Source organism: Eschrichtius robustus, chromosome 15 (genome assembly GCF_028021215.1).
Source record: "Eschrichtius robustus isolate mEscRob2 chromosome 15, mEscRob2.pri, whole genome shotgun sequence".
NCBI lineage: Eukaryota > Metazoa > Chordata > Mammalia > Artiodactyla > Eschrichtiidae > Eschrichtius > Eschrichtius robustus.
The window spans coordinates 4705449-4733241 of NC_090838.1; the positions used below are offsets into that span (position 1 = coordinate 4705449).

Genomic DNA, 27793 nt, shown 5'->3' on the forward strand with positions numbered 1-27793 from the left:
ATGCTGGGATACTTCTCTCTCTTATTTTGATATCCACCCCCTTTTCACCTGTATGAAATGTAACCTCCCCTTAAAACTCAAGCCTCATCTCCCCTGCGAAGTTCTATTCGGAAGATTCTAGCCCAGGCTGATTTCCAGTTTTCCCGAGTGCCTTGAGCACTGATTTCACACATAATCCTACACTCTGCCTTGTGTTATTACCAATTAGCTTTTTATATGGCAAAGGATGTTCCTGAGTTGAATCCGAAGACCCTAAGGTGGGGACCTCTGTCTCATACATCTTTGAGTCTTTCCAAGATCCGAGAGCCATTTTGTGTACGTTCTGGTCATTGGTTGGTATTGTTTTGTCTTGTTTTCTTTCCCTTCATGTGTGTATCTTTGTCGTTATGCATACAGTCTTCTGCTGTACATGTGGAGTTGAACAAGACAAACCCTCTTTTCATGGCCTCACAAACTCGGGGGGAATGTAGGTGTATCTTGCTATCCAAATCTTTTCATGCCTCAGTTCAGAGAGTGAGGTTAGGGGTTCAGTAGGGAAGGATACCAAATTCTCTAAATCAATTTAGGTCCTGAGATTTGGATAGCAGATAGTGAGAGTTTGGATGGCTGTGGATTTTATCTGAAATTTTAACTGAATCTTTCTCAGTTCTGAGTTTGGGGGGCAAGGGGGTGCTGGTAGAATAAAGCACATACTTACCCACCACAGGTGCAAAATAAGTGTTGTAAGGCTTAAATCAAGTCGAGGGGGGCACTCTAGGAGTGAGGAGCCATTTCCCTGGATGCAAGAATTCAGTGAATCAACAGGCAATTATTGAGGCCACCGTGGGTCAGAGCCGAGCTAAGAGCTGGACACTCATACCTTCTCTGTTTCCCCCGAGCAGTAAGCAGTGGAAATCGGTGTGTAACATAGCAATAGGAAGATGCCTGTTATCAGGGGAACACAGACCAGGGGTGGATGTGCACAGAGAATGTTGGGGAGGGTGGGGAAGTGAGGATTGTTCCATGGATGATTGTGAAGTGTCTGTCACACACCAGACACTGTTGGATGCACTTGACCCACATGAATGAACAAATCTGCCAAAGGCCCTTGCCTCCCTGAAACTTACATTTTAGACAGTCTTCCAGGACTTAGGAGACAGTGGTGCTTGAGCTGCTTCTGGAAGGTCAGGTGACACCTGGGCGGTGAGGACAGAAACCAGTGTGGAAGGACCATTCTACTGGGAGGGCACAGAGAGGCCAGAACTTCCCCAACTGGTTTCCCCAGGATATCTCTACAGCAGAGACTGGAGCACAGTTTGATCTGATCAGTAACTATTTTAACAAAAGCTTCCTTCGTCAGGTTGCTAAGGTTCCGCCCTCCTGAGCTGGGTGCTTCGTTAGCGGACGGCATCTTCCTCAGTACCCACCGGAGGGGTGGAGGGAAGGATGCCAACGGGTAGATCACTTGCCGTCTTGAATATTACCGTCAATACGGGAAAGGAATCGCCCACAGACTCAGATCGGGGACCTCTGGCTAAAACTTCTCAGAGGACCCAGACGAGGACTGTAAAACCCCGGGCCCCTCAGTGTTCACTTGGCCACCCCCAGAGCCCCAGTTTCAGCCAGGAGTGACCCCTGCCTCGGTTCCGGTGGAGGCCACAAGGGTCTGATGGCTTGTGCTTCTCTCGTTTCAGACTGCTCTGCCATGACCACAGCGCGGTGCCGGCCCACCTGGGACCTGGCCCTGGACCCGCTGGTGTCCTGCAAGCTGTGTCTCGGGGAGTACCCAGTGGAGCAGATGACGACCATCGCCCAGTGCCAATGCATCTTCTGTACCCTGGTGGGTCTTGCAGAAAACGCCAGTTTAAAAGAATTCCAGGATGAGCCTTTTTCACTTTTGTTTTTGGAGACACCTTGCAGCCCTTTGCCCTCACTTTTACCCAGTTATTGGAGGGATTCTCCTCCAAATCAGTCAGGCTCCCCAAGCAGGTTCGATGGCAGGCACTCGTGGTGCAAAAGTAATCAGTTAAACAGAATCTTAGGAGCTGGGAGCGCAGTTGAGAAACCCTGATCATGGTGTGTGCGCTCCTTTCTGGAAAGAAAGAGCTTCACCACAGCTCCCTTTAAATTTAATTGAACGATGACATGCCTGAGATTGCAGGGGTGCTGGCCCGGTGAGTGTGTAGGGCAGGATAGTCAGCTCTCCGTGTCAGCTGTCACTGCTTTAGTGCTACGCTAGAGAGGCTGCATCTTGAAATCACATTTGAATTTCCTGAAGATGCAGCCAGCGACATCCTGGGCCAAATGACCTGCTCTTAATGCCTGTAGGGGCTTCTGTTTCCATCAGGCCTCACTCAGACCCAGCATTTTACCTATCAGAAGAGAAAAATGAGGGTGTAGGGTTTGTTTTCAGTTTGTCTCGTTTAATTTTGCTTGGTTTTTCTTCCCATTCAAGGAATACAAAAAAAAAAAAAAAAAAAAAGAAAAAAGAAAAGTCCAGAAAAACAATTTTTCTTTAAATTGTGAAAAACTAAAAAAGTTTCTGAATTTGACTACTGTTATAAACGGACTACAGGGACCGCCTTCCCGTGCATTGTTCAGATGTCTGGATCGGGTTCTGTCCCCGACAACCTCCTTCTGATTTCCAGAGACTTCTTTCTTCCTGCCCCGATTTTACAGACCTTATTCTGTTTGTCTCTGTTTTACAGACCTTGTCTGTTTGGGACCTATGTGCATTCAATAGCATCATCTGCATTTTACAGATGAGGAGACGGAGCTTTCAGTCGTTGAAGTCTGGGTCTCTGCCTTCCCTTTATGTTAGATGCTGGCTTCCTGAGGGCACAGCTCTGCCCCCAGATGCCTGGCTTGCAGCAGGGCGCATGACAGATGATCGGTAGAGGCAAGCGGGGTTGAACCGCACAGAGTCGCCTCAGCCGTGCGCTTAGCAGCTGAGAAACGTGCCTCATTAAAGCCCCAGGAAAGTAACTTCAACCTGGAGCGCTGGAAGTTGCTTTGGGCTTTTTCTGAGCTGGGGAAGGATGGGAGGGAGAGAGCCCTGGGGGGAGGTGGGTGGAAAGACAGACGTGCAGCCAATGAACACAGAGAATTGGACTCGTTTTCATCTCTGGAGGATGAGATGGTCCAGCGTTGGGATGGATTAAAGAGTTCTCTCAATGCAAAAATTGCCTCCCTCTTGCCTGAAGGGAAGCTTTCCGCAGTCTCAACCAACTGGCTTGATTCCCCTCTGCAGATGTGCCTGTAGGCGAGCTTGCTGCCACTAGCTGCCCCCTGCCTGCGTCGTGTGGAGAGGGCCTCATGGGACCACGACTTCTTTTCTTCCACTGTGAGGTCGCCCATTCACCCTGGCATGGTTTTACCCAGCCTTTCATTTGTTGTCATTGTTGTTTTAGTTTTCTATTTCTAGAGCATAGTAGTGAAAATAAATAAGCGAGTCTAATTCAGATCAAACACTTAATTTAAGTCAGGCACTGTGAATAGAGGAGAATAACATTGTTTTCTCAAAGAGGGGCTGCTGGGAGCACTGAGAAACAGGTGACAGCTGTGATTGTTTTTTCACAGCCATTTATTAAAAATTAAGATGCTGAGACAGGCTTACTTGTGCCTGCAGCTCCCTGCAACGTGAAGCACAGGAAACACCTGCGTGTCGCAGACTGGGGGAAGGCGCCCATGTCCCCGAGGGCTTCCGTCACCTGCCGTCCCCTCTGTGTAGGCCTCAGGGCCCCCCCAGCCAGCAGAACTGCCACTGTCTTTTTCCTGGGGACAGACCTGGGAAGGTAGGAAAGAGTGAAGAGAGAAAATTGTGCAAAGCTGAAAGGGGGCACTCTTCAAATAAAAAACTGCTAGAGAATTATGGGCTTTAGGTCTGAGGTAGATTGACCTCAAGGAGGAAGGGGCTCGAGGGGAAAGCCTGGTGTTTGGGGTCAGGCGTCAGGGCACTGAAACGCAGGCTGTTTCTGACCTCAGCCCCTCTTGTGTGCCTCATCTGTATAATGGAGCTGAACGGAGTTTACCCTGAGGTTCAGGAAGGACATGTGTGAAGGAGTTGCCACGTGGAGGCTCAGATCCTCTCCATCTCGCTTCTGAGCTGGGACTTAGAACCGCAGGGATCAAAAGGAGTTTTGGGCAGCTATCCCCAAGCGTGTGTCCTGAGGAACACTTGTCTTCAAAGATGCACTCAGACGAACTTTGTGGTTCAGTGGATTTGCTAAACACAGCATGCCATGTCCCTCTCTGTACCCCTACCCCTGGGACGCTCTGGGTGCCCAAGAGCACAAAGAAAGCCCCGAGGAATCCACACGAGGGACAACTGTTGATTTAACTTGCATCTCCCCAAATTACTCGAGCGCCAGAAATGTCTGCCTACCAGTTACTAACGTGGCATGACCATGACACATGTTCCGGGGGATTTCCCTTGTTTATAGGGCGCCTGGTGGCTTTAGGGTGAGTTCAAAGGTCGTGGAGAGCCTGTGCACGGGGCCGGTGGGGTGTGACTCAGGTAGGAGAGGGATGCACTGGTCCAAGGGTCTCAGTGGCTGGAGGGACCCTCCCAGCCCTGTGCACGTTCCAGGTATGATGCTAAGCTCCAGGGGTTTGGAGATGTGACGACCACCAGGTAGCTCAAATGGTCAAGTTTTGGCTGAGTGTGAAAATGAAACTTAAAGAGATAAACGTAAACTTGAACATTTGTGTGCAAAAATGTGAAATCTTCAAGGATGACCAACAGTTTCTGTGCAAAAGTACTGGGAGGAGAGAAAGGGTTGTTGACATTTATGTCAAAATATGTCCTTAAAATAAGATCCTGCACTGAGAGCCAATCCCATTTCCATTTCGTCAGCCTATGTTTCTGGTGGCCTGGGAGATGCCCCGTGGACCAGAAGCTAAAACGTATGACATTTTAAGCTAAAATGAAGCCCATCAAGGCCACTGTGGTCTCCCCTATACTTGCAGCATCCTATAACATGGAACGTTTATGGTGTTTCACTGCTGACAAAGCAGGGTCAGTGTGACAGCTCCCAGCACTGGAGGGGATCTTCTTGTTCCGAAGGTTGGGGGGACTTGAGGCTCAAAGACGTGGGGTGCTGTGGCTCCCCCCTCAAGATAACACGCCCCAGGGATCAGGAAGGTGGAAATGTCTGTTTTCCGAGACCCAGAACTTCTGGCTCTTTCCCTTAGTTATGTTTTCTCATCCAGAAATCCAGCAGCTGAGGAGATGGGCCTTGACTTGCACATCTTAACATCCCCGTCAGCTTTGCACAAAGTGGCTGCTTGGTCACTTCCGTTCTTCAGTCCTTGTCAAGCGCCAGCCTGTGCCAGGTGCCCTGGGTACCTGGGGGAGATGAAAGCTTCCGGTCTCTGCTCTCCCGATCCCATGTGTAGGCGAGAGAGAGGTCCGGGTCACTGTCATTGGGACGGAAAGACTTGTATTTGCAGTGTAAACAGAGGTATGTGACCGCACAGAGACGGGAACTCACCCGGCAGGCTTCAGGGGGCTGTTTGAAGAAAGCGTGATGGATGGAGCCCCATCAGGAAGGGCAGGCAAAGGACGGAGTGTCGTGAGAGGGGCCGGAACAGGAGGATTTTGCTAGGGTTCCCACAGTGACATAACTGGCAGGGATCGGAAGGGCATCAGGCCGGAAAGCTGTGAATGTGCAGCTGTGCTTGGATGGTGCCGTGCAGAGAGCAGGGCAGCCTTGGGTCATCCGCCTCCCGCAGGAGGCCGGAGACGCGCAAGGAGCAGAAAGCTTTGCGCCCAGAAAGCTTTGCGCCTAGCAAGTGCATGAATCTTCCAGTGAGACCGGCTTCTCTGCAGGGCATTGTTTGCATAGACAACCACAGTTTGGACACTGTAGGAAGGGCGCTTGGCTGTAATTCACAAGTGGTGACTAGTTCTAGGGTCCGCCCCGCCGTTAACAATGGGGGTCCCTGGGCAAGTCCCTTTCCCTGTCTTCTCTGGTGCCCTCGTCCAGGGAAGGAAAGCGGGACTCTTTAGTCTCTGAGCTCTCAGACTGCACGGACTTTGTCACTTGCCAGCCCCACTGGCACTGCCTCTGTGTAGGCATTAAGAGCTTCAGGTGACATGAGGATCCTGCCCGTGACCCAGGAAGCCTGCAGAGCTGGGGCTCCCAGTGATGGTAACAAAACGGTAGCAGCTGCAGACGGCACGTCCTCACCCCGCACTGTCCACAGGTAGAGCGAGGGCATCTCTCTCAGTAACTTGTGGGTAAAGGAGACACGTGCGTTCCCAGGAAACTCTCCGGCCTCCTTGGTTGTGTGACTGTCGTTGATCCTTCTCCTGGGGCCGGCGAGTTGGGGCACTGCTCACAGGCTCCATAGGCGTGGTTTTCATTTTTATGTCTGGATTTAGGGTCCCTCTAAAACTTTACCTTGTGCTTGAAAGAACAGCATCTCTGATTGCTGGTGGTCTACCCCGTGCCTTGCAACATGGCCGCACTTCCCATAAGACCCTGCAAACTGGGCAGGATTCTCCATCTCCTAAAAGGGACACCGCAGCTCAGACAGACGGGACGAGGTGCTCCAGAACGTTCACTGGGTGTACCTTGACTCTGGTGCATTTGCTTTTTGCATTAAAACCTGATGCCTTTGCACTAACCATGCAGAAGAAAGTGCTGACTCCTGGTATCAGCTTTGCTGACAAACATGGCAAAGAGCTGAAGGGCTGCTGGGAGGCATTTGCAGGCCACGTCCTGGGTCACGGGCACTGGGCTTCCTTCTCACGCCCCCAGATCTCAGTACCTTCCTACCCGGGAAGGACACTTGGGTCCCTCTTTCTCTCTCCCCGTTTTGTGCACTTGATTCTGAATCTCAAAGCCGACCTCCCTGTTCTCTTGCAGGAGGCCCATCCGCATCCTGCTGAGGTCAGGGTCCTGGAACCCTGCCCCATTGCTGGCAAGACACCCAAATGGGCATTCTCGGTCTCCCCAGCCCCTTCTTATTCATGAGATAAAAGACAAACAAAACTCTTGGTTTCTCCACTCGATGGAATAATCTCCAGTCGTTTGGAAAACGTAGACCACTTAACGTAACGAGGCCGGGTGAACAGAATACCCTCTATTAGCATTAGCCCTCAGGTACCGCCGATTCTGAGCCGTTGCACATGTACTCCCATTGTCACACCCTCAGACCCTCAAACTCGTCGTATCCTTTCATCCCCTTCTCTCACATGCCTTCTTAAGTTCACGTGCACACACACCCAGATCCCACACCACTGCACACGAAACACACTCATTCTACTTTCAGGAAGAGTTCAACCCAAGGTTTACCTGTTGCTTCTGCATTTCCGGCCTCCTGGACTTTTGGTGCAGAGTAAATGAATATCTGTTGAGTGGATGAAACGAAGGACCCCTTCGTGTCCCTGACTCTGATTTCCGTATGCTAACCCAGCCCACCACAGCCAGCTCTGTCTGGCCTTCGCTGGGAGGTCCTGGTGATGAAGGTGTGGTTGGTGAAAGGCTCATACTTGCTTCTCAGCGACTTTGGAGAAGAGAGACCTTGTCCTACACACACGGTGTCTCCTGCAGCTTGTTTAGAAGCCCGAGGGCGAGGAGAGCGCCCTCCCTGCGGAGGAGAGAATGGTGTCTTCTCCCCAGAAAGGCCCAAGGACAGCCGGGGAGCAGAGCACCAAGGGTACCTGGAGCAGAGCTGACGGTGGGGCTGCACGTGGTCTTCAGCAGAGCCGAGGGGTCGGAGCTCAGGGCAGCTTAGTCCAGGAGACAGCAAGCAGATCCTGTGGCTTGTCAAGAGCAGAGGACAAGTAGTACACGTAGATGAGAGCTGGGTTTTGTTTTTTGGGTTTTTTTTTTTGGTAGAAAGTAAGTCTGAATTTTGTTTTCCCCTAAAAATTTTACAAAAGCAACCTTCATACTCTGGACTCCCCTGCTTTGGGTAAAGTCACATTCCTGCAGCCTGGAGCAGCCTTGCTGCCAGAACATTCACCACGGGGCTGGCTGGGTGGCCTGCTCAGGTTTCCAGCCCCCGGTGGCGTGGCCGGAGGGCGGGGGCGGGGGCGGGGGCGGGGGGGGGGGGGGTGATGCACGAGGCATCCTTGTCATGCCTGCTGTGCCAGGCGGTGGCTCCCGCCTCCCCGAGGACAGCTGTGTGAGGAAGGGCTTGCCCTCCCCGCCCGCGGAGATGCCCGGGACGCCACGCCGTCCAGCTGCTCTCTGGCAGCGACCTGAGGCCCGCGCCGCCCCGGGTCTCCCCTCCTCCGCATGGCTGCCGAGCGTCCGGTCCGCGCGGGCGTCGGCTTGTCGTGTGTGTGAGCGCTCACCTCCCCGGTTGCTGGCATCTGCCTTTCCCTGCGGCGTCGTGGATCCCTTGCTTTCTGCCAGCACTCACAGGCGCAGGGGCTGGAAAGATGAACAGTTCTTGCTTTCAGAGAGCCTGCCCTCTAACAGAGAAGGAATGTAAGCAGACCCTCGGCGGTGGAGGCCGGGGCGTGCCGAGCAGGACACGTGGCGCGTGTGCGGGCACCGTGCCGGAGCGCTGCGGGCCCTGGGGCACCGACTGTAGACGCATCCTCTTCTGTCCACCAGGCTTGTCTCATTCCACGCCGCGGAGGACGGGGGCTCAGAGAGGCGCAGCCCCTGCTCCAGTCACACATCTGGCAAGCGGGTTCGCTGGCATTCCAACCCAGGGCGGGGATTCCAGGGTCCTTGCTGTTTGGACACTGTTCGTGGGGGACCCACCGCAGTTGTTTGGAGCTGCCTGCACGGACGTTCGTACACAGTGGGTCTTGGTGAGCAGAAGCTACTCAGGCGCCTCTGAGCACAGTTTCTGGGGGTCCCTTTCGGCTTTTAGCATGATCAGTAGCCAGCAGGCCTCCAAGGGAGAAAACAGATGAAGTTCCGACTTGCTGCAGACTTTACATCAGGCAGAGGTGTCTCTGTGGCCCCCTTCTCCTTGGCAGAAACATTCTGACACAGCGGAGGTACCTTAGCAGATCAGCAGTGCTGCCTCTGCCTTTGGACCGGGTTTCAAAGAGCTGGACGACAGAGTGGAAAACGAAAGGCCTGGAACATTCTGCGGCTCTCGACAGCCCCCCTCCCTCCTCCTGCCCTTTGTGTGGTAGACGCTCCTTTGCTGGGACGTCCTGTCTCTCTGGCCAGCTTTCCATCTCTGGGATGCCTTCCTGACCACCAGCGCCCCCGAGGCGGGACCCCACTGGAGCCCCAGCACAGTGCGTCTTAAGGATCTGCACCCGCATCTTTTCCCACAGGGGCCTTGGGGTCTTGATGTCATGGAATGTCCTGGCATCCAAGCATCAGGGACACAGAAAGACACAGTCTAGTTTGACTCAGACTTTGCCACTTTAAAATGCATACAATGCTTTGTACTGAAAAAAAAAAAAAAAAAAAACCTCATGAGGTAACAGAAAATAAGTAATAAACGATTGCTTATGAAAGAGTTCTTGATTGGGGAGGAAGAAGGCACGAGTTTAGAAAAGCAAAACCCTCACTTCTTTGGAGTCAGGCACACGTGGGTTTGAGCTCGAGCTCCTCCGCTTACGGACTCCACCTCTGGGCCCGTTTTTTAACCTCCCTGGGCTTTGTTCTCTCCTCCATAAAATGGGAGAGATTAACACCTCCTAAGAGCCTCGTGTGTGTTTAGTTGGCTAACACAGGTAGTGATTAACACAGGGTCCTGAGGCATTTGGTTACAGAGAGCTATAACTAATATGATAGCAGGAAATATCAATGCATCAGTGCCTGCCTTTGTCCTGTATATTTTGACTGAGGTTTCTCTGGCATTTTTTTGTGCTCATTTCAGAACATCTTTTTGCTATTAGATTGAAGAACATAGCTTGTGAGTCATGGCCTGCTTTATATCTGGAAGAAGCCTGGGCTTGTTTTCCATGGATGCTTGGTCAGACACTTGGATCCTCATCTCTTTTTATATAGTAAACAAATGGATGCTTCCAGAGCACAGTCATTTTGCAAATTGCATAGAGGCCTGCTAATGGCATAGGACGTGCGCCCCTGGGCAGTCCTCCGCAGACGTGACGCACTGCTTGTTGATACGTGCAGTCTCTTCAACAGCGTCGTTTAGACTCGGAGATGCCCCCCCCGGGTGTGTGCTTCACACCAGCTTCCATTGTTGCATTTTGTAAACCTTCTCTCATCATGTACTTCTCTGCACAGTATTGTGAGAGTTTTCAGCATTTTATCAGTTTACGGCATTCCAGTGTCCTCCAGAGACTCAATTTAGACAAACTTAATTGTAAAAAGTAAAATAATGATCTTGTTGCTAAGGTTTTGATTTTTTTTTCACCTATGACTGTAAGACATCTATCACCCAGAGAGACACACAGCAGGTAACAGCGGTCCCTCTTACTTAGCTGGTCTGTGTGTTGGGAATTGTGCCAGGTGCTTTTACATAGTTTCTTTCTTACCGTTGCAAAAGCCCAGCAAGATGGACATCTGTATTCTGTAGTCAAGGGAGCTGTGGCCCAAACTCATCACATAACCGGCCCGCGGCTCTGCCTGGAAGGGCAGGGATTCCAGGTGGCTCTGTAGCTCTGAAGCCTGTCGTGTTTCTCCTCCTCAGCCTGCCCCCAGCCCCACACAGGACATTCACTTTCCAGTCGCCTCCCACTGTGAACAGACCTTGCTGTGGGGGTTCAGCGCACCACCAAACCGTGGTGCCATCTTCCCGAAGAGGTGCAGGCCTGATGGAGGCTCGGCGTGACCCCCTCCCTCCTCCTCTGACCCTCCCTCGTTCTGGGAAGCTCCTGTGTTGGTTTTGATGAGTTTACCTCTGAAACCTCTGCCATCTTAGGCCTCAGAGGGAGTGCCAGGACCAGGCTCATCCTTACTCGGTTCTCTGGAGCTCTCTTCATCATCATTGCATTGGTGAAACATAGATGATCTGGGAAAAACCTAAGTTCAGGGCCCGCGTGGTCACAGGGAGCTTGGACAGGACAGAGGGATACAGGCCCCTTGGGTCGTAGGCACCAAGGCTGCAATTGACACGTGGAGTCTTAGCGTTCTGCTCAGTGCTCTTGAGAGAGGCTGTAGGAGATGGGTCTTTTCGAGGATTACCTTGGTTTCTATTTTTTAAAGAAATTGCCATCTTTAGAGTCTTTAGTGAATGAAATATTCTGGTTTGCTAAAATGGTGAGAATTACCCATTTAGATCAATTGTCATTTATATATGGAGCATACACTCTTTTCCATGTAGTCTTCTAGACTCTTTCTCTTTTTGTTTTTCAATATAAATTTATTTATTTGCTTACTTATTTACTTATTTTGGCTGTGTTGGGTCTTCGTTGCTCCGTGCGGGCTTTCTCTAGTTGCGGCGAGCGGGGGCTTCTCATTGCGGGGGCTTCTCATTGCAGTGGCTTCTCTTTGTTGCGGAGCACGGGCTCTAGGCACGTGGGCTCAGTAGTTGTGGCGTGTGGGCTAAGTAGTTGTGGTGCTCGGGCTTAGTTGCTCCGTGGCATGTCGGGTCTTCCCGGACCAGGGCTCGAACCTGTGTCCCCTGCATTGACAGGCGGACTCCTAAGCACTGAGCCACCACGGAAGTCCTCGACCTCTTTCTCTTGCACAATATTCTTTCGACTCCACCATGAGGTAGGCTGAACCACCCTAAAATGCAGGTCCAGAAAATGAGGCTGGGAGAGAGGCAGACTTGTTCAAAGCACAGAACCAGTGGAAACTGCAGCTGGATCTGATTTTAGGCCCATCCGTTCTAGTAACCATGCATTCTTATAATGAAATGGATTAGACATTCTGGGGGGGAGGAAGAGGCTTAGGAAACAGCTTATGTGCTTTTCTTTTTTTTTGTTTTTGAATTTGAATTTTATTTTATTTATTTTTTTATACAGCAGGTTCTTATTAGTCATCAATTTTATACACATCAGTGTATACGTGTCAATCCCAATTGCCCAATACATCCCATCACCACAACCCCTGCTGCTTCACCCCCTTGGTGTCCATACATTTGTTCTCTACATCTGTGTCTCGATTTCTGCCTCGCATACTGGTTCACCTGTACCTTTTTTTTAGGTTCCACATATATGCATGAATATACGATATTTGTTTTTCTCTTTCTGACTTACTTCACTCTGTATGACAGTCTCTAGATCCATCCACATCTCTACAAATGACCCAATTTCGTTCCTTTTTATGGCTGAGTAATATTCCATTGTATATATGTACCACATCTTCTTTATCCATTCATCTGTCGATGGGCATTTAGGTTGTTTCCACATCCTGGCTATTGTAAATAGTGCTGCAATGAACATTGGGGTGCATGTGTCTTTTTGAATTATGGTTTTCTCTGGGTATATGCCCAGCAATGGGATAGCTGGGTCATATGGTATTTCTATTTTTCGTTTTTTAAGGAGCCTCCATACTGTTCTCCATAGTGGCCGTATCAATTTACATTCCCACCAACAGTTTATGTGCTTTTCTTGATGAATCACTATGACACGTAATAGTGTCATTATAATAGTGTAGTGGTGGTGGAATTATGAGCCCCGGTATTACACTGGGCAGTGACTGAAAGGAGGTTCGAGATGCTGGTGAGATACTGTGCTTTGCTTCCCTTCACTGAAAGGTCCGGTTTCCCATGCTCTTTGAGTTCTGATGTAAGCGCTTCAATGTTTGTCTCAGTCACATTTGGTAGTGAGCTTACAACTAGGGAAGGTCATGACCTTTCTTCTACTTGTTGTTTACGAAGTGCTTTTTAAGGGAGTATTGGATTTCTATGACTAGCAGACAGTGAAGCAAGAGTAAACCGGCATTGGGAAAGGCCTCCTCACTTTGGTATGAACTTTGCTTTGTGTCCCTCACTGATTTTTCTGAACTTACTTCAGATGTCCAGCCAGACTGCCAAGTAGGGGAAGGTGGTAGCAAGTAATTGCCCAGTAAGTAAGGGGTCACTGAAGGAGGATGGGCAGCCATACCTGGGTTCTCGGTGTGGGGTGCAGGGGCGATTTAGAGGCAGGCGAGGCTGGGTTGGAATCTGGGCTCTGCCCTTGCTGTCTGGGTAAGCTGGCAGTTCCTTCTTTGGTCACTCAGTGTTCACACCTGAATGATGACATGGTCACACCTTTCCTGCGAGAATGTTCTAAGGAGCACGTGAGACAGTGGAGTATAGGGGACTGAGGATGGTGCCTGACGTCTGATGTGTGTCTGAGGGACACGGCTTCCCTGCTTCCCTCGATGCCTCTGCTTCTGCCCTGGGCTCACTGGCACGGTGTTTGCCGAGGTCGGGCCCAGGGCTCCAGCCCGCATCCCTAGTCCTGGTGCACAGGAGGTACCGCGCAAATATTTGTTGAGTGAATACAACCCCTAATTTGGTCATTGCTATGGCTACACGGCAAATATACAAAAAACCGTATTGGAACAATGTGCTTGATTTGTCCTTTTTTTTTTTTTTTTTTTTTTAATGCCTCACTGCTCCTTCAGCCTTAAGGAAGTAAAGATGTTTACAGATATTTCTGTTTTTTTTTTTCAGTGCCTGAAACAGTATGTGGAACTCTTGATCAAAGAAGGATTAGAAACTGCAATTAGCTGCCCTGATGCTGCCTGCCCCAAACAGGGCCACCTACAGGAGAACGAGGCACGTTCAGCTGGGGAAACTGGGGTGCACGAGCATGGGCTCCTCAGCGATGGGGGGTCATGGGCTCTGTCTGGGCTGACCTGGCATTGTCGTCTAGCCCTCAGATTGTTTTACTCCTTTTTCTTTTTTCCCTTAGATTGAGTGTATGGTTGAAGCTGAAATCATGCAAAGATACAAAAAGCTACAGTTTGAAAGAGGTAGGTGCCCCCGTGTCTTAGCCAGTTATGATTCCTGTGACAGAATCCGGGTAACTCGGGGGAGTGCTTTTGGTGATTGTGATTATATATCATTTGGCTACAGCAGAAGTGAAAACATTGATGTAAAGTAGACTTCTAAAGTTCGGCTGTCATTTGAATTCTCTGCAGAGCTCACAGTTGGAAGGCCTCCGTTGGGGATCTAGTTAGGAACAGGAAAGATTCGTGAAACACAGCTTGCTTCTAGGGGTTTGGGATTTTGGGGGTAGTTTAAAGAGACCCTCGTGGGGCATTGTTCTCCAGCCAGGTTAAGGCCTAACAGTCTGAGAACTAATTCTTAGACCTCCGGAGGATTTAAAAGATACAAAGGCCTGGAAGCAAGTCCCGAGGTCAGGCAGGGTGGAATCGTGGCCCTCAGCATCCCGACCGCACGCACGTCCATCGCCTTGACAGGCTGCCTCGTGCATGCCGGGACCAGTGGGTGCTGAGCCCTTAGTTCACCAAGTCTCCCAACAGCCCGACAAGGTTGTCTGTTAACCTGACACCCACAGAGGCTAACTGACGCGCCCTGATTTCCATCTCTGGTGGGGAGTGGGGTGGGGTGTGGACCAGGTCCCCCGCAGTGCCCTGCCCAGCCCTGCTGGCTGGAGCCGGGCCGCTCCGGAGTTCAGACACGCTGACCGTCAGGGATGGGTCTTTCTCTTTGCTGTCTGAAGTACGTCAGGATCATAACATGCTATTTTAAATAGTCTGTGGATTCTGTTTGTCCTCGTTTTCATATATATTCTGGACCTTGGGCTCATCTGAAAAGGAGCAGAATAAGACATGGGTAGAAGATGCTCTGTAGGTAAAACTTTATTGTGAAGGTGCCGCGTCGGATTGTAAAGTTTTCAGCTCGGTTTGTGAGCACTGAAGTTTGCTTCCCCCTCTTCCTGGAGTGGTTCCCAGTCCTTGCCTGGATCAGGCCTTTATGAGAGATGTGGCCCTGGGTGGCTTGTTTACAGGAAAACACCATCAGGATGGGAATGGAATGCGGAATAGACTAGAGGAAAGTGTCCAGAGACTCTTAGTTTAGCTGAATGTGGAAAGTTTTCTTTCTTTTTTTTTTTTTTAAAGAAATGCTAAAGATAGCTGCATTTCCTCTTGAGGCTCACTTCTCAAGAAAAAAAAAAAAAAAAAAAAGGTAATGTGTGGCCAACCTAAAAAAAATCAAACAGGATTTTTGATGGCATTGAAATTTGTTTTCAAGAGTTTATTTATTTAAATGCCATATATTGTTTGGTTTGGGGCAGTTTATAGCTTAAATATAATGCCATGTGATACAAACGTCAGTATGTGGAGCAATAAAATTAATTTGGATTTCTGAGACTTTGAGCGTCTTCTGAAAACATTTTCCAGTGGGAATCTTGACAGAAACTGGCAGTTATTTGGGTTACAAGAAAATGAACTTTCTATGACATTGAATTTAAAAACACAGCTGGGTAAATATTCCTACATAATCATTTTAACTGTGTTATTTCTTCCGAACTTTAGCTTAGTCAAAGATTTTTTTTTTTCCTTTGCATAATGAACCCAACTCGACTTAGGTTAAAAAAATATCTCTCAAACCCATCACTTTAAAATGTTTTTCTAGCATTACGTTCAAAGCAGGAAAACACAAAAAGGACTCGGACTTAATAGGACCAGAGACCGGTCTGAATGAAATGTTAAAATGTTAGGGCTAATAAAATACAGCTATTGATTATAGCTGGTCACCGAGCAAATTCTGAGACAGGATCAGTGAGCAAGTTTCAACGTACTCTCTCCCTTTGAAATTCATTTTCAAGTGAGGATGGTGACTGGATTAAAACTGACAGTTGCCATGATTTTCTGACAACCTTTAGTTACTAAAAAGTCCTATGGTTAAAGTTTCAAACACTGTCTTCCTGTGAACTTTGCATGTCTCATCTTATAGCAGAGCCTTGATTTCAATCTGAGTTTCCCCAGTCCTCCAGCCAGGTCCTTGGGAAGCAGGAAGCCAGGAGGGAGGCAGTGAGGTGCTTTCTGAGCACCTACTCTCCCAACTGGAAGACCCCCAAGGCTGGGAACAAACAAGCTTCCAGGGAAGGTCCATCGCCTTTGCCTGCATGCCCCACTGGACTACACACAAGCTCCTATTTGAGCACCGACCACACCACGCTGCAGGCGTTTGTTTATATATCCAGGGCAGTGAGAATGGACCAGTATGAGCGGGGGTGCTGGGCCCTTCACAGTGTGCTTCTCAAAGGACAGTTGTGTTTAAGAAAGAAAAACATCTTTATGTGGCACATATATACAATGGAATATTACTCAGCCATAAAAAGAAATGAAATTGAGTTATTTGTAGTGAGGTGGATGGACCTAGAGTCTGTCATACAGAGTGAAGTAAGTCAGAAAGAGAAAAACAAATAAATACCGTATGCTAACACATATGTATGGAATCTAAAAAAAAAAAAAAAAAAAAGGTTCTGAAGAACTTAGGAGCAGGACAGGAATAAAGATGCAGACGTAGAGAATGGACTTGAGGACACGGGGAGGGGGAAGGGTAAGCTGGGACGAAGTGAGAGAGTGGCATGGACATATATACACTACCAAATGTAAAATAGATAGCTAGTGGGAAGCAGCCGCATAGCACAGGGAGATCAGCTCGGTGCTTTGTGACCACCTAGAGGGGCGGGTTAGGGAGGGTGGGAGGGAGACACAAGAGGGAGGGGGTATGGGGATAAATGTATATGTATGGCTGATTCACTTTGTTATACAGCAGAAACTAACACACCATTGTAAAGCAATTATACTCCAATAAAGATGTTAAAAAAAAAAAAAAGGAAAGAAAAACATCTTTTAAAAGAGTCTTGGGCTTTTTGATAAGTAGAGCTATTAGGGACCTGCTTCATTAATCTATTATGAATATACCTTTGGGAGATGGGAGTTAAGATGAGTTTCTTCTAGTGTGCCAGAAAATACACTGCTTGCCTTGTGTGAAAATATATACAAATATGTATATATATAAATATTAGATACAATATTTATAATAGTTATATCATATGATATAATGTATCTAATGTATAGTATAAGATATATATGTAATACATAGATAGATTGACAGGCGTAGATATGTAGGTATATACACATCCTGGAAAGAAAACCTCTGCTGTTGCCCAGTGTGGATTTTGCTGTTGATCGCCTCCCATCTTGTACACCCAGCTGGCAGAATCCAGCAGCGGGGTGATGATGTAGAATTCTAATAGACATCTGAGAGAGGAGCCCAGGCTGTGCCCACAGGGGCATGTGTGCCGGCAGCACTGCGGAAGGGTGTTCTGAGCTAGCAGATCGATGGGGCAGAGTGTTTGCCCTCTACGTCTCCCACAGGGAGTCTCTCCCATGGGGATGGGCGTTGCCATAAGGACACAGGTCGCACTGTTGAAGTCGTTACCATGGAAACCCTAACTGGGTCTCCGCTGCTGTGCGCTGCATGATATAATTGGGCCTTTCATGAAAAGGCCCCCCCACCCTGGCAGCCACGCGTGCCCTCTAAGAGGAGTGGACGGAAGATGGCGCTCAGCCGTGAGATGCAGGAAGAGGTTCTGCTGGTCCCCTCCTGAGGTCACAGCCTCCTCAGAGCAGAAGCGGGGAGCGGTGGGAACTGGAAGGGTCTAAACTGGACAGTGGTGTCCCTTTAGGGGCAACAGCACTCAACACCTTGTCAAGTTGGCAGGGAAAGAGACCCCGCTGAGGACGTACCTGCCCGTGTCCTGCTGTTGGCAGGCCGAGCGCCCACATCCCGCAGCACTGTCCTCGGGGGCCGGGCACATGGGGCCCCCGTGATGCAGGTGCTGCAAACCCTGGCTTACCCTCCATGCACACCAGCACCGGAGGCAGAGCTCTTAGAGAATTCCAGATGAGGGAGGGGGAGGGCCGCCACTAAAAGGCACAGGACCCTGGGGCAGCGGCCTTTGGTGTGTCCCCCACGTGCCCCGGGCAGCCTCTGTATCCCTCCCTCCGCCTTCCTCCTGCCTCCTCAGTCCAGGGGCCTGCAGGCCGCTGCCCCACACACGTCCGTTTTCCCACAAAACCACGTCCTTGGCTCGGACAGCCAGACACAGTCTTAGAAAAGCCAATACTCTCAGCTCATCATGACAAGAGCTAATTTTACTCCTTTGCTCACTATTAGGCGCATCAGGAAGATTTTACCTTGTTATAAAGAAAAACAATTAAAAAGTATCACATTTTCCTGAATGCCTGCATTCCTTTGTATTAGCAAGTCTTCTAAAGCTTCTGCCAGACCTACCAATTTGATACTTTTGTGCTGTTGATTAATTCACCTTTTAAAAAAAGTTAGATTCGATTAGGAGTCAGCCAACCATGGCCAGTGGGCCAAATTAGTACGGCCCCTGGCTTGGGGTTATAAATCAAGTTTTATTGGAACACTCATTTACGCATCAACACAGACGCCTTTGTGCTATCACAGCAGAGCTGAGTAGTTGGATGGAGACCTCATGGCCCTCAAAGACTGAAATACTTACTGTTAGCCCCCGGATTGGATGGTGAGATGGTTTTTAGTCCCGTTGTACCTGACAGGAGCTCATTCATGGCGGGGTGAATCCACATTTGATTGGGGAACATGGCAAACACACGGGTGGCCTGTTGAGGTGAGGCCTGGGCGCCTGCAGCTCATGACAGCCCCAGCCTGTTGGAGGTCCCAGTGCCTACAAATCCTGTCTCTGATGTGGGTGAATCGACCCACCCCGGCCATCGCTGGTCACATGGCCGAGAAGCCCGCAGGCACCTTTCACTGCTTCCAAGTTCCCAGCACAATGCAGTCCCTTCCTTCTCAAGAGCGACCCTCCGTGGCTGACTTGGAGGCCTTTGAACACACCCTGGAATCCTTTGGCCTCCCTCGCGGTGTTTTGGCCTTGCGTCAGCATTCGTGTGGGTTCCTGCCCAGCTCTCCCTCCCGCTGGCCTGCATTGAGAGTCCAGTCACACTGGACAAAGGGTCCAAGGAACCAACCAGTAACCAGGCTCACGTGAAGGACAGCTCGGGACCGTTACTTAAAGAAATGTGAGATATGAAAGCAGATGTGAAGGAATGGGAGTGTTGTGGTGTTCTGTTTTTCAAAATAAACCTCCTGACTAATTTCATCAAATCAGGCTTCTTAGTGACGTGGGCTCCACTTCAGAGGGAAAGCCTGCTGTTGAAGAGTGAATTTCATACAGTCCTTAATTAGCTCAGGGCTTAGATTTGAACTTGGGAGGGAGACAGTCATAAGTCAGAGGTCTGACCTTTGATGAGAAGAAGAATCAGCCATCTCCCTTCCCTCTTTTCCTTCCATCCTTAACCAATATTTTGGGATGCCCGATGCACACCCCACCCTGGGCTAGGTTGTGAGGCTACGAGCCTGAAGGACGGGCCTGACTGCACGAAGCTATGTCCCAGGGCAGGCGGGCAGGGAGCAGGAGGTGGTCCCTGGACCACAAGGCTTCCAGGATGTAGGGGCTCCTGAGCCACGAGGACTCTGGGGGTAGTTGGGGATCTGCTGTCCCCCACGTGAGTGGAGTGGGAAGTGGGGAGTGGCCCGGGGGGAGGAGGAGGAGGAGCCAGATGGGTCCCGGATCGTGAAGGGTATATTATGTCTGACCTTGATTTCCTTTTCTCCCTTAAATACGTGAAGTCCGTGTCCATCAGTCTGAAGCCCCGCCAGATCCTTGGTCCTGCAGAGTTTGACTTGCCTGTTTTTATTCCCTGTGCCAGAGGTGCTCCTGGACCCCTGTCGGACTTGGTGCCCGGCGTCCACCTGCCAGGCTGTGTGCCAGCTCCAGGAGATGGGGCTGCAGACCCCGCAGCTGGTGCAGTGCAAAGCCTGCGACACGGAATTCTGCTCCGCCTGCAAAGCCAGCTGGCACCCTGGCCAGGGCTGCCCGGAGACCATGCCCATCACCTTCCTTCCCGGAGAGACCAGGTACGCTCGGGGCAGACTGCAGGCTGGGAGAAGGAATCAGCCTTCTCCCTCAGTATGCCTCTGGGGAGGACAGGCCTGCACCCCGGTCAGTCTCCACGTACGCTCTTCTCTTGGGTCTCATTCAGACCTGGATTTGTTTATTCGTTTATTATTTATTTTTGAGAACTGATTATGTGCCTGGCACTGTGCCAGCCTCTGGAAATAGAAAGATGCATAAGAAACAGAGTACACTCTGCCCATCCAGAAAGGCAAACGTATGAACAGTCAGTTACTATGCAGGGTTTTAAGTCCTGTGATACCTGAAGTTTTTCCAAGACTCCATCGTGCTGAAGATGATCCAAAATGGGGGTGCAGGAGCAGGAACAAGAGGAAGGGGGGCAGTGGTTAGAAACACCAGAAGGTTCGCCAAATACAGGCTCCTGGTGCCTGAGGCCAAGGGGGCCACATGTGCCTGAAATGGGGGGCTTGGCAGGAAGGATGCGGTAAACCGCCGTAGCGGCTTTGCCCTCCCGTCCCCCGCCAGACCCTCAGCCTGGATGGCCAGGTAGACACCACAGCATCACTCTGTGTACCTTGAAATTTAGTAGGTTGAAGCATAGAAATTGATAGTATTCAGCTGTTTTGTCCTCCAGTATCTGCAGTGGCATCTGGCTCAATCAGATAGAGGTGGCCCAGCGCCTGTTGAGGCCACTTCCTGGTGGAGTAAATCTCACCATCCACCCGAAGGTGTCACCAGCCTGTCTTCCTCTGTCCCCATCTGCTGCCCCCACCCCTCTCCCCACAGCTCGACCTGCCCAGGGACCCTCGTGGTGACGCCGGACACACCCCTGTCGCCTGCCACCTGCACCTCTGTGCTGTGCCTGGAATGTCCCTTCTCTGCCCTACTGCTTTCCCTGGGGACTCCTTGCCACCCTCGAAGACGTGGCTCATGTCCCCTCTTTTGTCAAGCTTCCCAGTTCCCAGGGCAGGGTTGGAGACCCATTCTCTGTGTCCCCCATGGAGATCGTTTGCATTGATGACGACACCAGCCTTGTTGGATGTTAGTTCATCTGTTTATGTGGCCAATCCCTCCACTAGGCTGAGCTCTTGTGTTTGTTTGGACGTTGTCACCCCAAATCTCGGCATACAGCAGGCGCTGAAACGCTAGAATGATCACTTAACTTAGGGTCTTGATCCTTCATAATTTTGCGAGAAGAGCCACACTGCATGTGTGACAGATTACACATAACTGGGAGAGCTGGATTTCCAGGCTGGGGAAGAAGCAGGTAGAGGGCAGGCGGGGCTGTGCCCTCGTGAAGCAGTCGGGTGACTGTTTAAGAGAAGGCCCCACTTAGTGAGTGAGGGGCTCCTCCCTTCCAAGAACCAGTGAAACCCGGAGTCAGGAAGAGCCGGTGTCCTGCTCTTGGGAGGGATGGAGAAGGGGTCCATAAAACCTTCTTAAGGTGGAGGGTGGTGGGTGGTGGGAGCCTGACGACTTAGTATTTCTTCATCTGTGGTGTTCTGGTCTCATGGAGGTCATCGCCCAAAGACCGCAATCATGTCACGATGGCACGACGTACGTGTATATTAAATCATCTGTGATATACCTTAGAAAGAACAAGAACAAACAAAATGAAAAAAAAATAATCAGGTTGTGCAACCTAAGAAACTGACGCAAGGGCAACTTGAATAAGAACTCACAAATCTCATTTTGTGAAAATATAAAAAACAAAGATTTTACCAAAAAAACCTGACTTTCTGGCTTACCCAGCCACATGTCATAACACGTGTTATGACAACCCTGCTTCATTGTAAATAAATCACATTCTGTGCGGCCAGGCTGGTCTGCAGTTTGCTGTTAAATTAGAGATGAATTTGAGCTACAGTTGTATTATCTTTCAGTAATAGTATTACTAACAACTAGCATTTATTGAGTGATTACTATACACGTGCAGGGTTCTATGTGCTCAGCACAGAGAAACTCTTTACATCTTCATCACCCGCTCTGAGACGGATGCAGTTTGCCTCACGTCTGCAGGCGTGGAGACTGATAGTATGTACACAGCCCAGCCAGGGCTTGCACGTCTGTCTCCAGACCCCCTGACTACGAGGAGGTACTGCTTCTTTCCAGGGCGTCTTACCTGGTCACCTTGTACTAGTGAACGAAACAAGAACCTATTAAGCTGGAGCACATGCCCCACGGTGTAGGAGCCCCGAGCTTAGGAAAACCCTGAGGCTGCAATTGTTTGGAAGCTCACTGATGCTCAGACAACTGTGTAAAGTGAGGACATAATTAAGGCTGACATTCACTATGATGCTTGTGGAAGATCCTTCAGCCAGAATTTACTCAGGATGCCAGAATTTGCTCACTTGTAGTGAATTTATACTCATGAATGCATTAGGTTCTGAAAAGGCTGCTCACCCCAATGGGAAATCATTTTTCTCCTGGTGACATTGAGTAGCTGCAGTGAGTTCAAACAGTACGTGCCCCATAATCAGTGATAACTGCCCTTGACCGCTTCTTTTTCCAGATGATTCCATATTTTTAGCTGTCTTTTAAGATGAATGGCATGGGATGGACATCGTTCTACAGTCAACCTAAAAAGATACCTGGGCTGTCTTTTTATGAGCAGCATAGAATCATTGCTGCCATTTACGGGGCACTTCACACAGGCCTGCACTGCCCTGCGCCCTTCACACATGCATAACCCCATCTGTCACACTCACACTGGCCAGAAGGCTGGGTCTCAGACAGGTTGCCACCCAGCCTGTGTGCAGAAGAGCTGCACTTGACCCCAGGCTTAAATGCCACCATGCTCACCCCTGCAGACCTGCTCAGACCCCTCAGGAAAACAATTTTGTACAGACAAGCCAAGTAGATCTTAATAAGCGATTAGTGTGTGTGTGTGTGTGTGTGTGCGCGTGTGTTTTTAACATTTTTTTTTTTTTTTTCTGATCATGGCAAAGAGCATACCATGTGTTATCAACCCTTAGGAAAGCACACAACTATATGAATAAGGGCATAACATTTGGCCGTACTCCCATTCTTCAGAGGCCTCCATTCTCAGCCTTGTGCCCTATTTTCTTTGGGTCGTCTGTGCGCATCTAAATGTAGACATGTGCTGACCGTGCTCTTTTCCCTAAGTCAAACTGGCGCTTCCCAGTTTTGCGGTGATTGTTTTCCAGAGTTCGAGTCTCTTTGGTTTCAACATATTTCATTTAACACAGGTGACCTCAGTCCCTCTAGTTGAGCTGGTGCGTCCAGGGTTAACCTGTGCTGGCAGGTGTCTCCTGGCCCTCTGGCCCTCTGAGCACAGCCCTGATGCAGCTTCTCCCTCAGCAGCTCCGCTTTCCCGCTGGAGGAGGACGACGTGCCCATCAAACGCTGCCCCAAGTGCAAGGTCTACATCGAGCGGGACGAAGGGTGTGCACAGATGATGTGTAAGAACTGCAAGCACGCCTTCTGCTGGTACTGCCTCGAGTCCCTGGACGTGAGTACGCGGCGGGGGGCTTTGTGGGTCGGGCTGAAGCCGGAGGCGTGCGCCAGCCGCTTCACTGAAGTTACATGGTCAGGCGTTTTCTCTGTGCGTATTTATGGTAATATGAGCTCCCTGGATGCAGTGGTATCAAAAGATGGGAGTTTGTGCAGGAGCTCTGGGAGCGGAGGGTCAGCTCAGGTTGGGGTTCAGCCTGGGTGTTAAAGGGGTGGGTAGGATCTCAGCATCTCCCCACATCAGGGAGCTGAAACAACAGACGTTGATCTCTCCGTGCTGGATGCTGGACGTCTGAGATCAGTGCCGGCGTCATCAGGTTCTGGACCCTCTTCCTGGTGTACAGACGGCCGCCTTTGCTGTGGCCTCACCTGACAGAGAGAGGAAGCTCTGGACTCTCTTCCTCTTCCTGTAAGGACATGAATCCCGTCACGGGGGCCGCAGCCTCATGACCTCCTCTGAACCTGAACACCTCCCAGCAGCCCCACCTCCAGGCACCATCACACTGCAGGTCAGGGCTTCAACACAGGAATTTGGGGGAATGCAAACAGTCCGTAGCAGGGGCCGTTCCTGGAATAGCAAGGATGATGGAGGCAGGGGACCGCGGATGCTGGGCGCGGGGCAGTTACTTTAGTGACGCTCGTGTCACCTGCAGGGCAGAAGAACATACAGACCCTCTGCTGCCTGGCAGAATGGAGGTTTCTGGCCTCATACGGCCACCATCTCCCCAGTGTACCCTGCGCTGTCTCTGCTGTTTAGAATGATGTCTGAAGCATTACAAAGTCTTTAGGGCCTTCAGAGGCTTTATGTGTATAGTTTCTTTATATATCATATATATATAATTATATATATAGTCTATATATATAGTCACTATATATCATATATAGGCTATGTATAGTCTCCCTGTATTATATATAATATATATATATATGTAATTTGCATTTTACTGTATTTCTTTTTTTTGAAAACTGATTATTAAATTATATTATCTAAAGTCTGGCCTGCAATTTGCAATTCCTTATTAACTTTTCCTAAAGGGGAAAGGAAATGAAATGCCAGTTTTACCTCATGTTATCAAATCTCCTGGTAGATTTTTTGGGGGAAGTATTAGAAATGGACAGACACAGACTTCCAGAGGGAGCATTGCTTCTGCTGTGACCTCCCCGAGGTCTGTCCCCTTTGAGCCCAAAGCTGTTCTCTCTCTGCTCTGGTCTCTGGAGAGACACCCTCTTTGTCCGTCTGTTTGTCCGTCTGACTTGGCTCTAAAGCACAGTCCCCACCGGCCAGAGGCCCCGTTGTGTCCTGGCTCTGCCCGGACCGGGGACAGAGGTAGCACAGGGCAATTTCCTCCTTGAAAGTCAGCGTCCTTGGGGCCAAGGGTGGCCTGTTTTCCTCTGTAGATGACAAGCTGCTGAAAAGTGACCCTGTGGCCACAGTAAGCAGACCCTGAGGGGCAGGGGGTCAGCTCTGCAGCGGTCAGTCAAGGACAGTAGCCGTGATTTAAGACAAGTGTGTGAACGTGTGTCTGGAAGCAGCAGAGCTTCTGAGACGGAGGAGGGGCTTACACGTCCCCCTTCCCTCCTCTCGGGAATTTTCCTCTCCGAGCACCGGCTCCTGTGCACGTACACCTCCCGGAGTTATCAGTCATCTTAGGGTGATTCTTTCCATCCTCATCCTTGCCCCTGCCCCCCGCCAGGCCCCGCCCTCACCTGTGAGGCCCAGGACCGCACTGCTTCTCTGCTGCCCCTGCAGGCCCAACATTCACCGCTTACAGACAGAAGGGACCCGCTCGCCTTCTGTCGTTTTTGGAGGTGGTGGTCAATGGTCCCTATTTATGAAGTGATGCTTATGTGGGCTGAAGGTTAGGCTATCTGTGACTTGCGCTGCACACCTCTGTTGTTTCATACGGGCACTCTTTCTGTGAGAGGTGGAATGATGATTTACTGACTTTAGGAAGCAGTCCAGGAAGGTTAGCCGTCTTTCCCCAAAGCACCGACGGAGTGAGGAATGGACTCGGCGTCCACTCTCTGGTCTTTCCGACCCTAAGGCCCAGCAGCTTGGGTACGACCAGTCCCTGTCAGCCAGAGTAGGGCAGGAAGCTTCAAACCTTCCGTGGTGGAGCTGCTCTGAGGAATTCATTGTTATCTGCGAGCATCTGGGCCACCGTGCTCTCCTTCGCCAGCACCATTGTTTCTGCTTCCACCCAGAAGCTTGATGAGGCTTCTCTGAACAATGTAAGGGAAACGTTCACTCTCACCACACACCTAGGTTCCTGGCAGGCCCTGCGGTGGGTATGCCCAAGGGCTTCATCCAGGAACTTAAAGTCACGATGAAATCACTTGTATATTGTAAAAGCATCTTGGAGTGCTTTTGTTAGGGAGAAGGCTTTTGTTTTGCTCAGGAAGCGTGCCATGAGTGTTGGCAACTCAACTCCGCATGGAGGCCTGGGCGGCCAGGATGTCGCTGGCAAAATCCGTGACCTTGAGGGGCTGGTGACCTCCCGACTGAGAAGCCCCTGGGAGCACCAGGTCCTAGGGAGCAGTGCTACAAGACAGCTGGTGTGGCGTCCCCAGCAGCCCCTCTGGGGCGGGTCACTGGGTCTGGGGTGGGAGTGGAGTGTGGGCACAGCTATGGGGAGTTAGCTGACCGGGCAGAGGGCAGAGTGTGGGAGACGGGTCACCTCCAGAGGACAGGACGTGGTCAGGAAGGATGTGGGCTGTACGTGGTCTGTGTCTGGCCGAGGCGGGGGACGTGACCAGGGTCTCCGTGCCAAGCTAGAGCTGGACCTCTGGCACGGGGGCTAGTGCCCCCCGAGCACTGGTCCAACAGCAGCTTGATGAGGGCCACGTGGGGCATCTGTGACCTGGGCACCCCTCCCCTCCCCGACCTGGAGTCAGGATCCGCGTTTCCCCAGGTGGCCCCGGTGACTGTAACGTCCAGCTGGGTTTGTCCAGCTTTGCCAGGCGAGAGTCCTGAAGACTTCTCAGCTGGGTGACGCAGCTCAGCTTGCGTTTCAGAAAACAAATCCAAAGGCTGTTAGGCATCTACAGAGCAAGACTATGAGAGGCAGCCTGGGAAAATGAGGCTTAAAATGGGACGTTAATCTCCGTGGTGTGTGGGTGAAAGAAAACAGAATTAGGAGTTCAAGGAACAGAGAGTCTCCGTGGACAGAAGTCATGAGAAATGGCCCCAGAGAGGACAAGCTCCAGCCGGAAGAGGCGTGCATTCACCCGCGCCTGTGCTTGCTTGGAAAGATGAGGGTCTAGGACAGGGGGTGAGTCGGGGGTGGCAGTCTGGGCCCTCGCTACAACCCCCAGAAAGCCAGGATTTCCTGATGCTCCAGTGTGGGTTCAGGCTCCGCGAGGCCGACCTATGAAATCATCAGACTGGAGGCCGGCGGCTCTCAGGATGAGAGGGGGGCTCCCTGGGAGGACCACCCAGCGGGGCCGCGAAGGGCCAAAGGACACCACCGCCACCGGCTCTGCCCGGCCCTCGGAGGAGTGAATTCCCGTCTCAGACACCCTGGGCCTTGTGCTTATTTCCCCTTTTCTCAAAAAGAAGCTCTGTTTACAGCCTCAGTTAAGTGAACAAACAGCATCGGCCTCTCTTTTGTGCTGTTTACTGAGCTGGTTCTTTTATGAACAATAGGAGAGAAAATGGCACCTCCTGTACGTGAAGAAGCAGAGGGTTTTGTCCAGAAAACCCACTCCTGCACCTCGGTCACTGCTTGCTGAGGTTTGGGGGCCGAGCACCGAGCCGGGGACATGGTTACAGAGGCTGACATCAGTTCAGGGTCCCAGCTCCAGGACCCTGATGGTCTGGTGAAGATTGTCAGGGGAAGGTGATTGGAGATGGAGGTGGGATGTGAGGACAGCTGGAGGTGGTAGGGTGGGCAGGATGTTCCCTCGAGCTCCCTCTCACTTCTAGACAGTCCGAGGAACTGTTAGGTGGAGGGCGGGTCTCCTCTTGAGAACTGAGAACATTTTCTTGGTCTGAGCTGAGAGGAGGCACTTTCAGGGCGAGGAGGATGGAGCAGACATAAAGGAAGTCATTTCATCCCGGAATAATCCTGCCAGGGTGGCGGGAAGATGCACAGGCAGAGACTCGTGGGGAGTAAAGCACAGCCAGGGCTGGGGGAGCCCCTGACCTACTTGTTCAGAAGGCCTGCATCAGCACGGAGTGCCTGAGCCCGGGGGAGGGGGGCAGGGAGCCGGGCTGGGGCAGAGACCGAAGCTGGAGCAGGGCTCCCTCTAGTGGCCCCTGAGCAGTCTGTCGGGGACGCGCCACGGAGGAGGGAGAGCCTGGGGACTCACAGGGACCTGGGGTGGCAGCAGCCCCCTCTGGGTGTACGTTCTTCCTCTGCTGTCGCCCTCGTTCTCTCACATCCCCAATTTGAACTTAAAAAAAGGAAACTGGGGGCTTCCCTGATGGCGCAGTGGTTGAGAATCCGCCTGCCAATGCAGGGGACACGGGTTCCAGCCCCGGTCCGGGAAGATCCCACATGCCGCGGAGCAACTAAGCCCATGCGCCACAACTACTGAGCCTGTGTGCCACAACTACTGAAACCC

At 50.9% G+C, this 27793-nt stretch overlaps 1 protein-coding gene across 6 annotated transcripts in view; it reads left to right on the top strand.

The window, feature by feature from the left end:
* RNF144A (ring finger protein 144A) overlaps positions 1-27793 on the top strand; it is a 114248-nt gene that overhangs the window by 74664 nt on the left and 11791 nt on the right. For 3 of the 6 annotated variants that reach the window (XM_068564047.1, XM_068564046.1, XM_068564048.1), the window contains 5 exons: positions 1674-1819; positions 13480-13584; positions 13721-13781; positions 19548-19755; positions 23075-23225. In XM_068564047.1, coding sequence (XP_068420148.1) covers positions 1685-1819; positions 13480-13584; positions 13721-13781; positions 19548-19755; positions 23075-23225 — 660 coding nt within the window. In that variant the 5' untranslated portion in view covers positions 1674-1684. Of the gene's footprint in view, positions 1-1673; positions 1820-13479; positions 13585-13720; positions 13782-19547; positions 19756-23074; positions 23226-23471; positions 24124-27793 lie in introns of those variants that run through there. The other 3 variants (XM_068564050.1, XM_068564051.1, XM_068564049.1) reach the window with 3 other exon arrangements.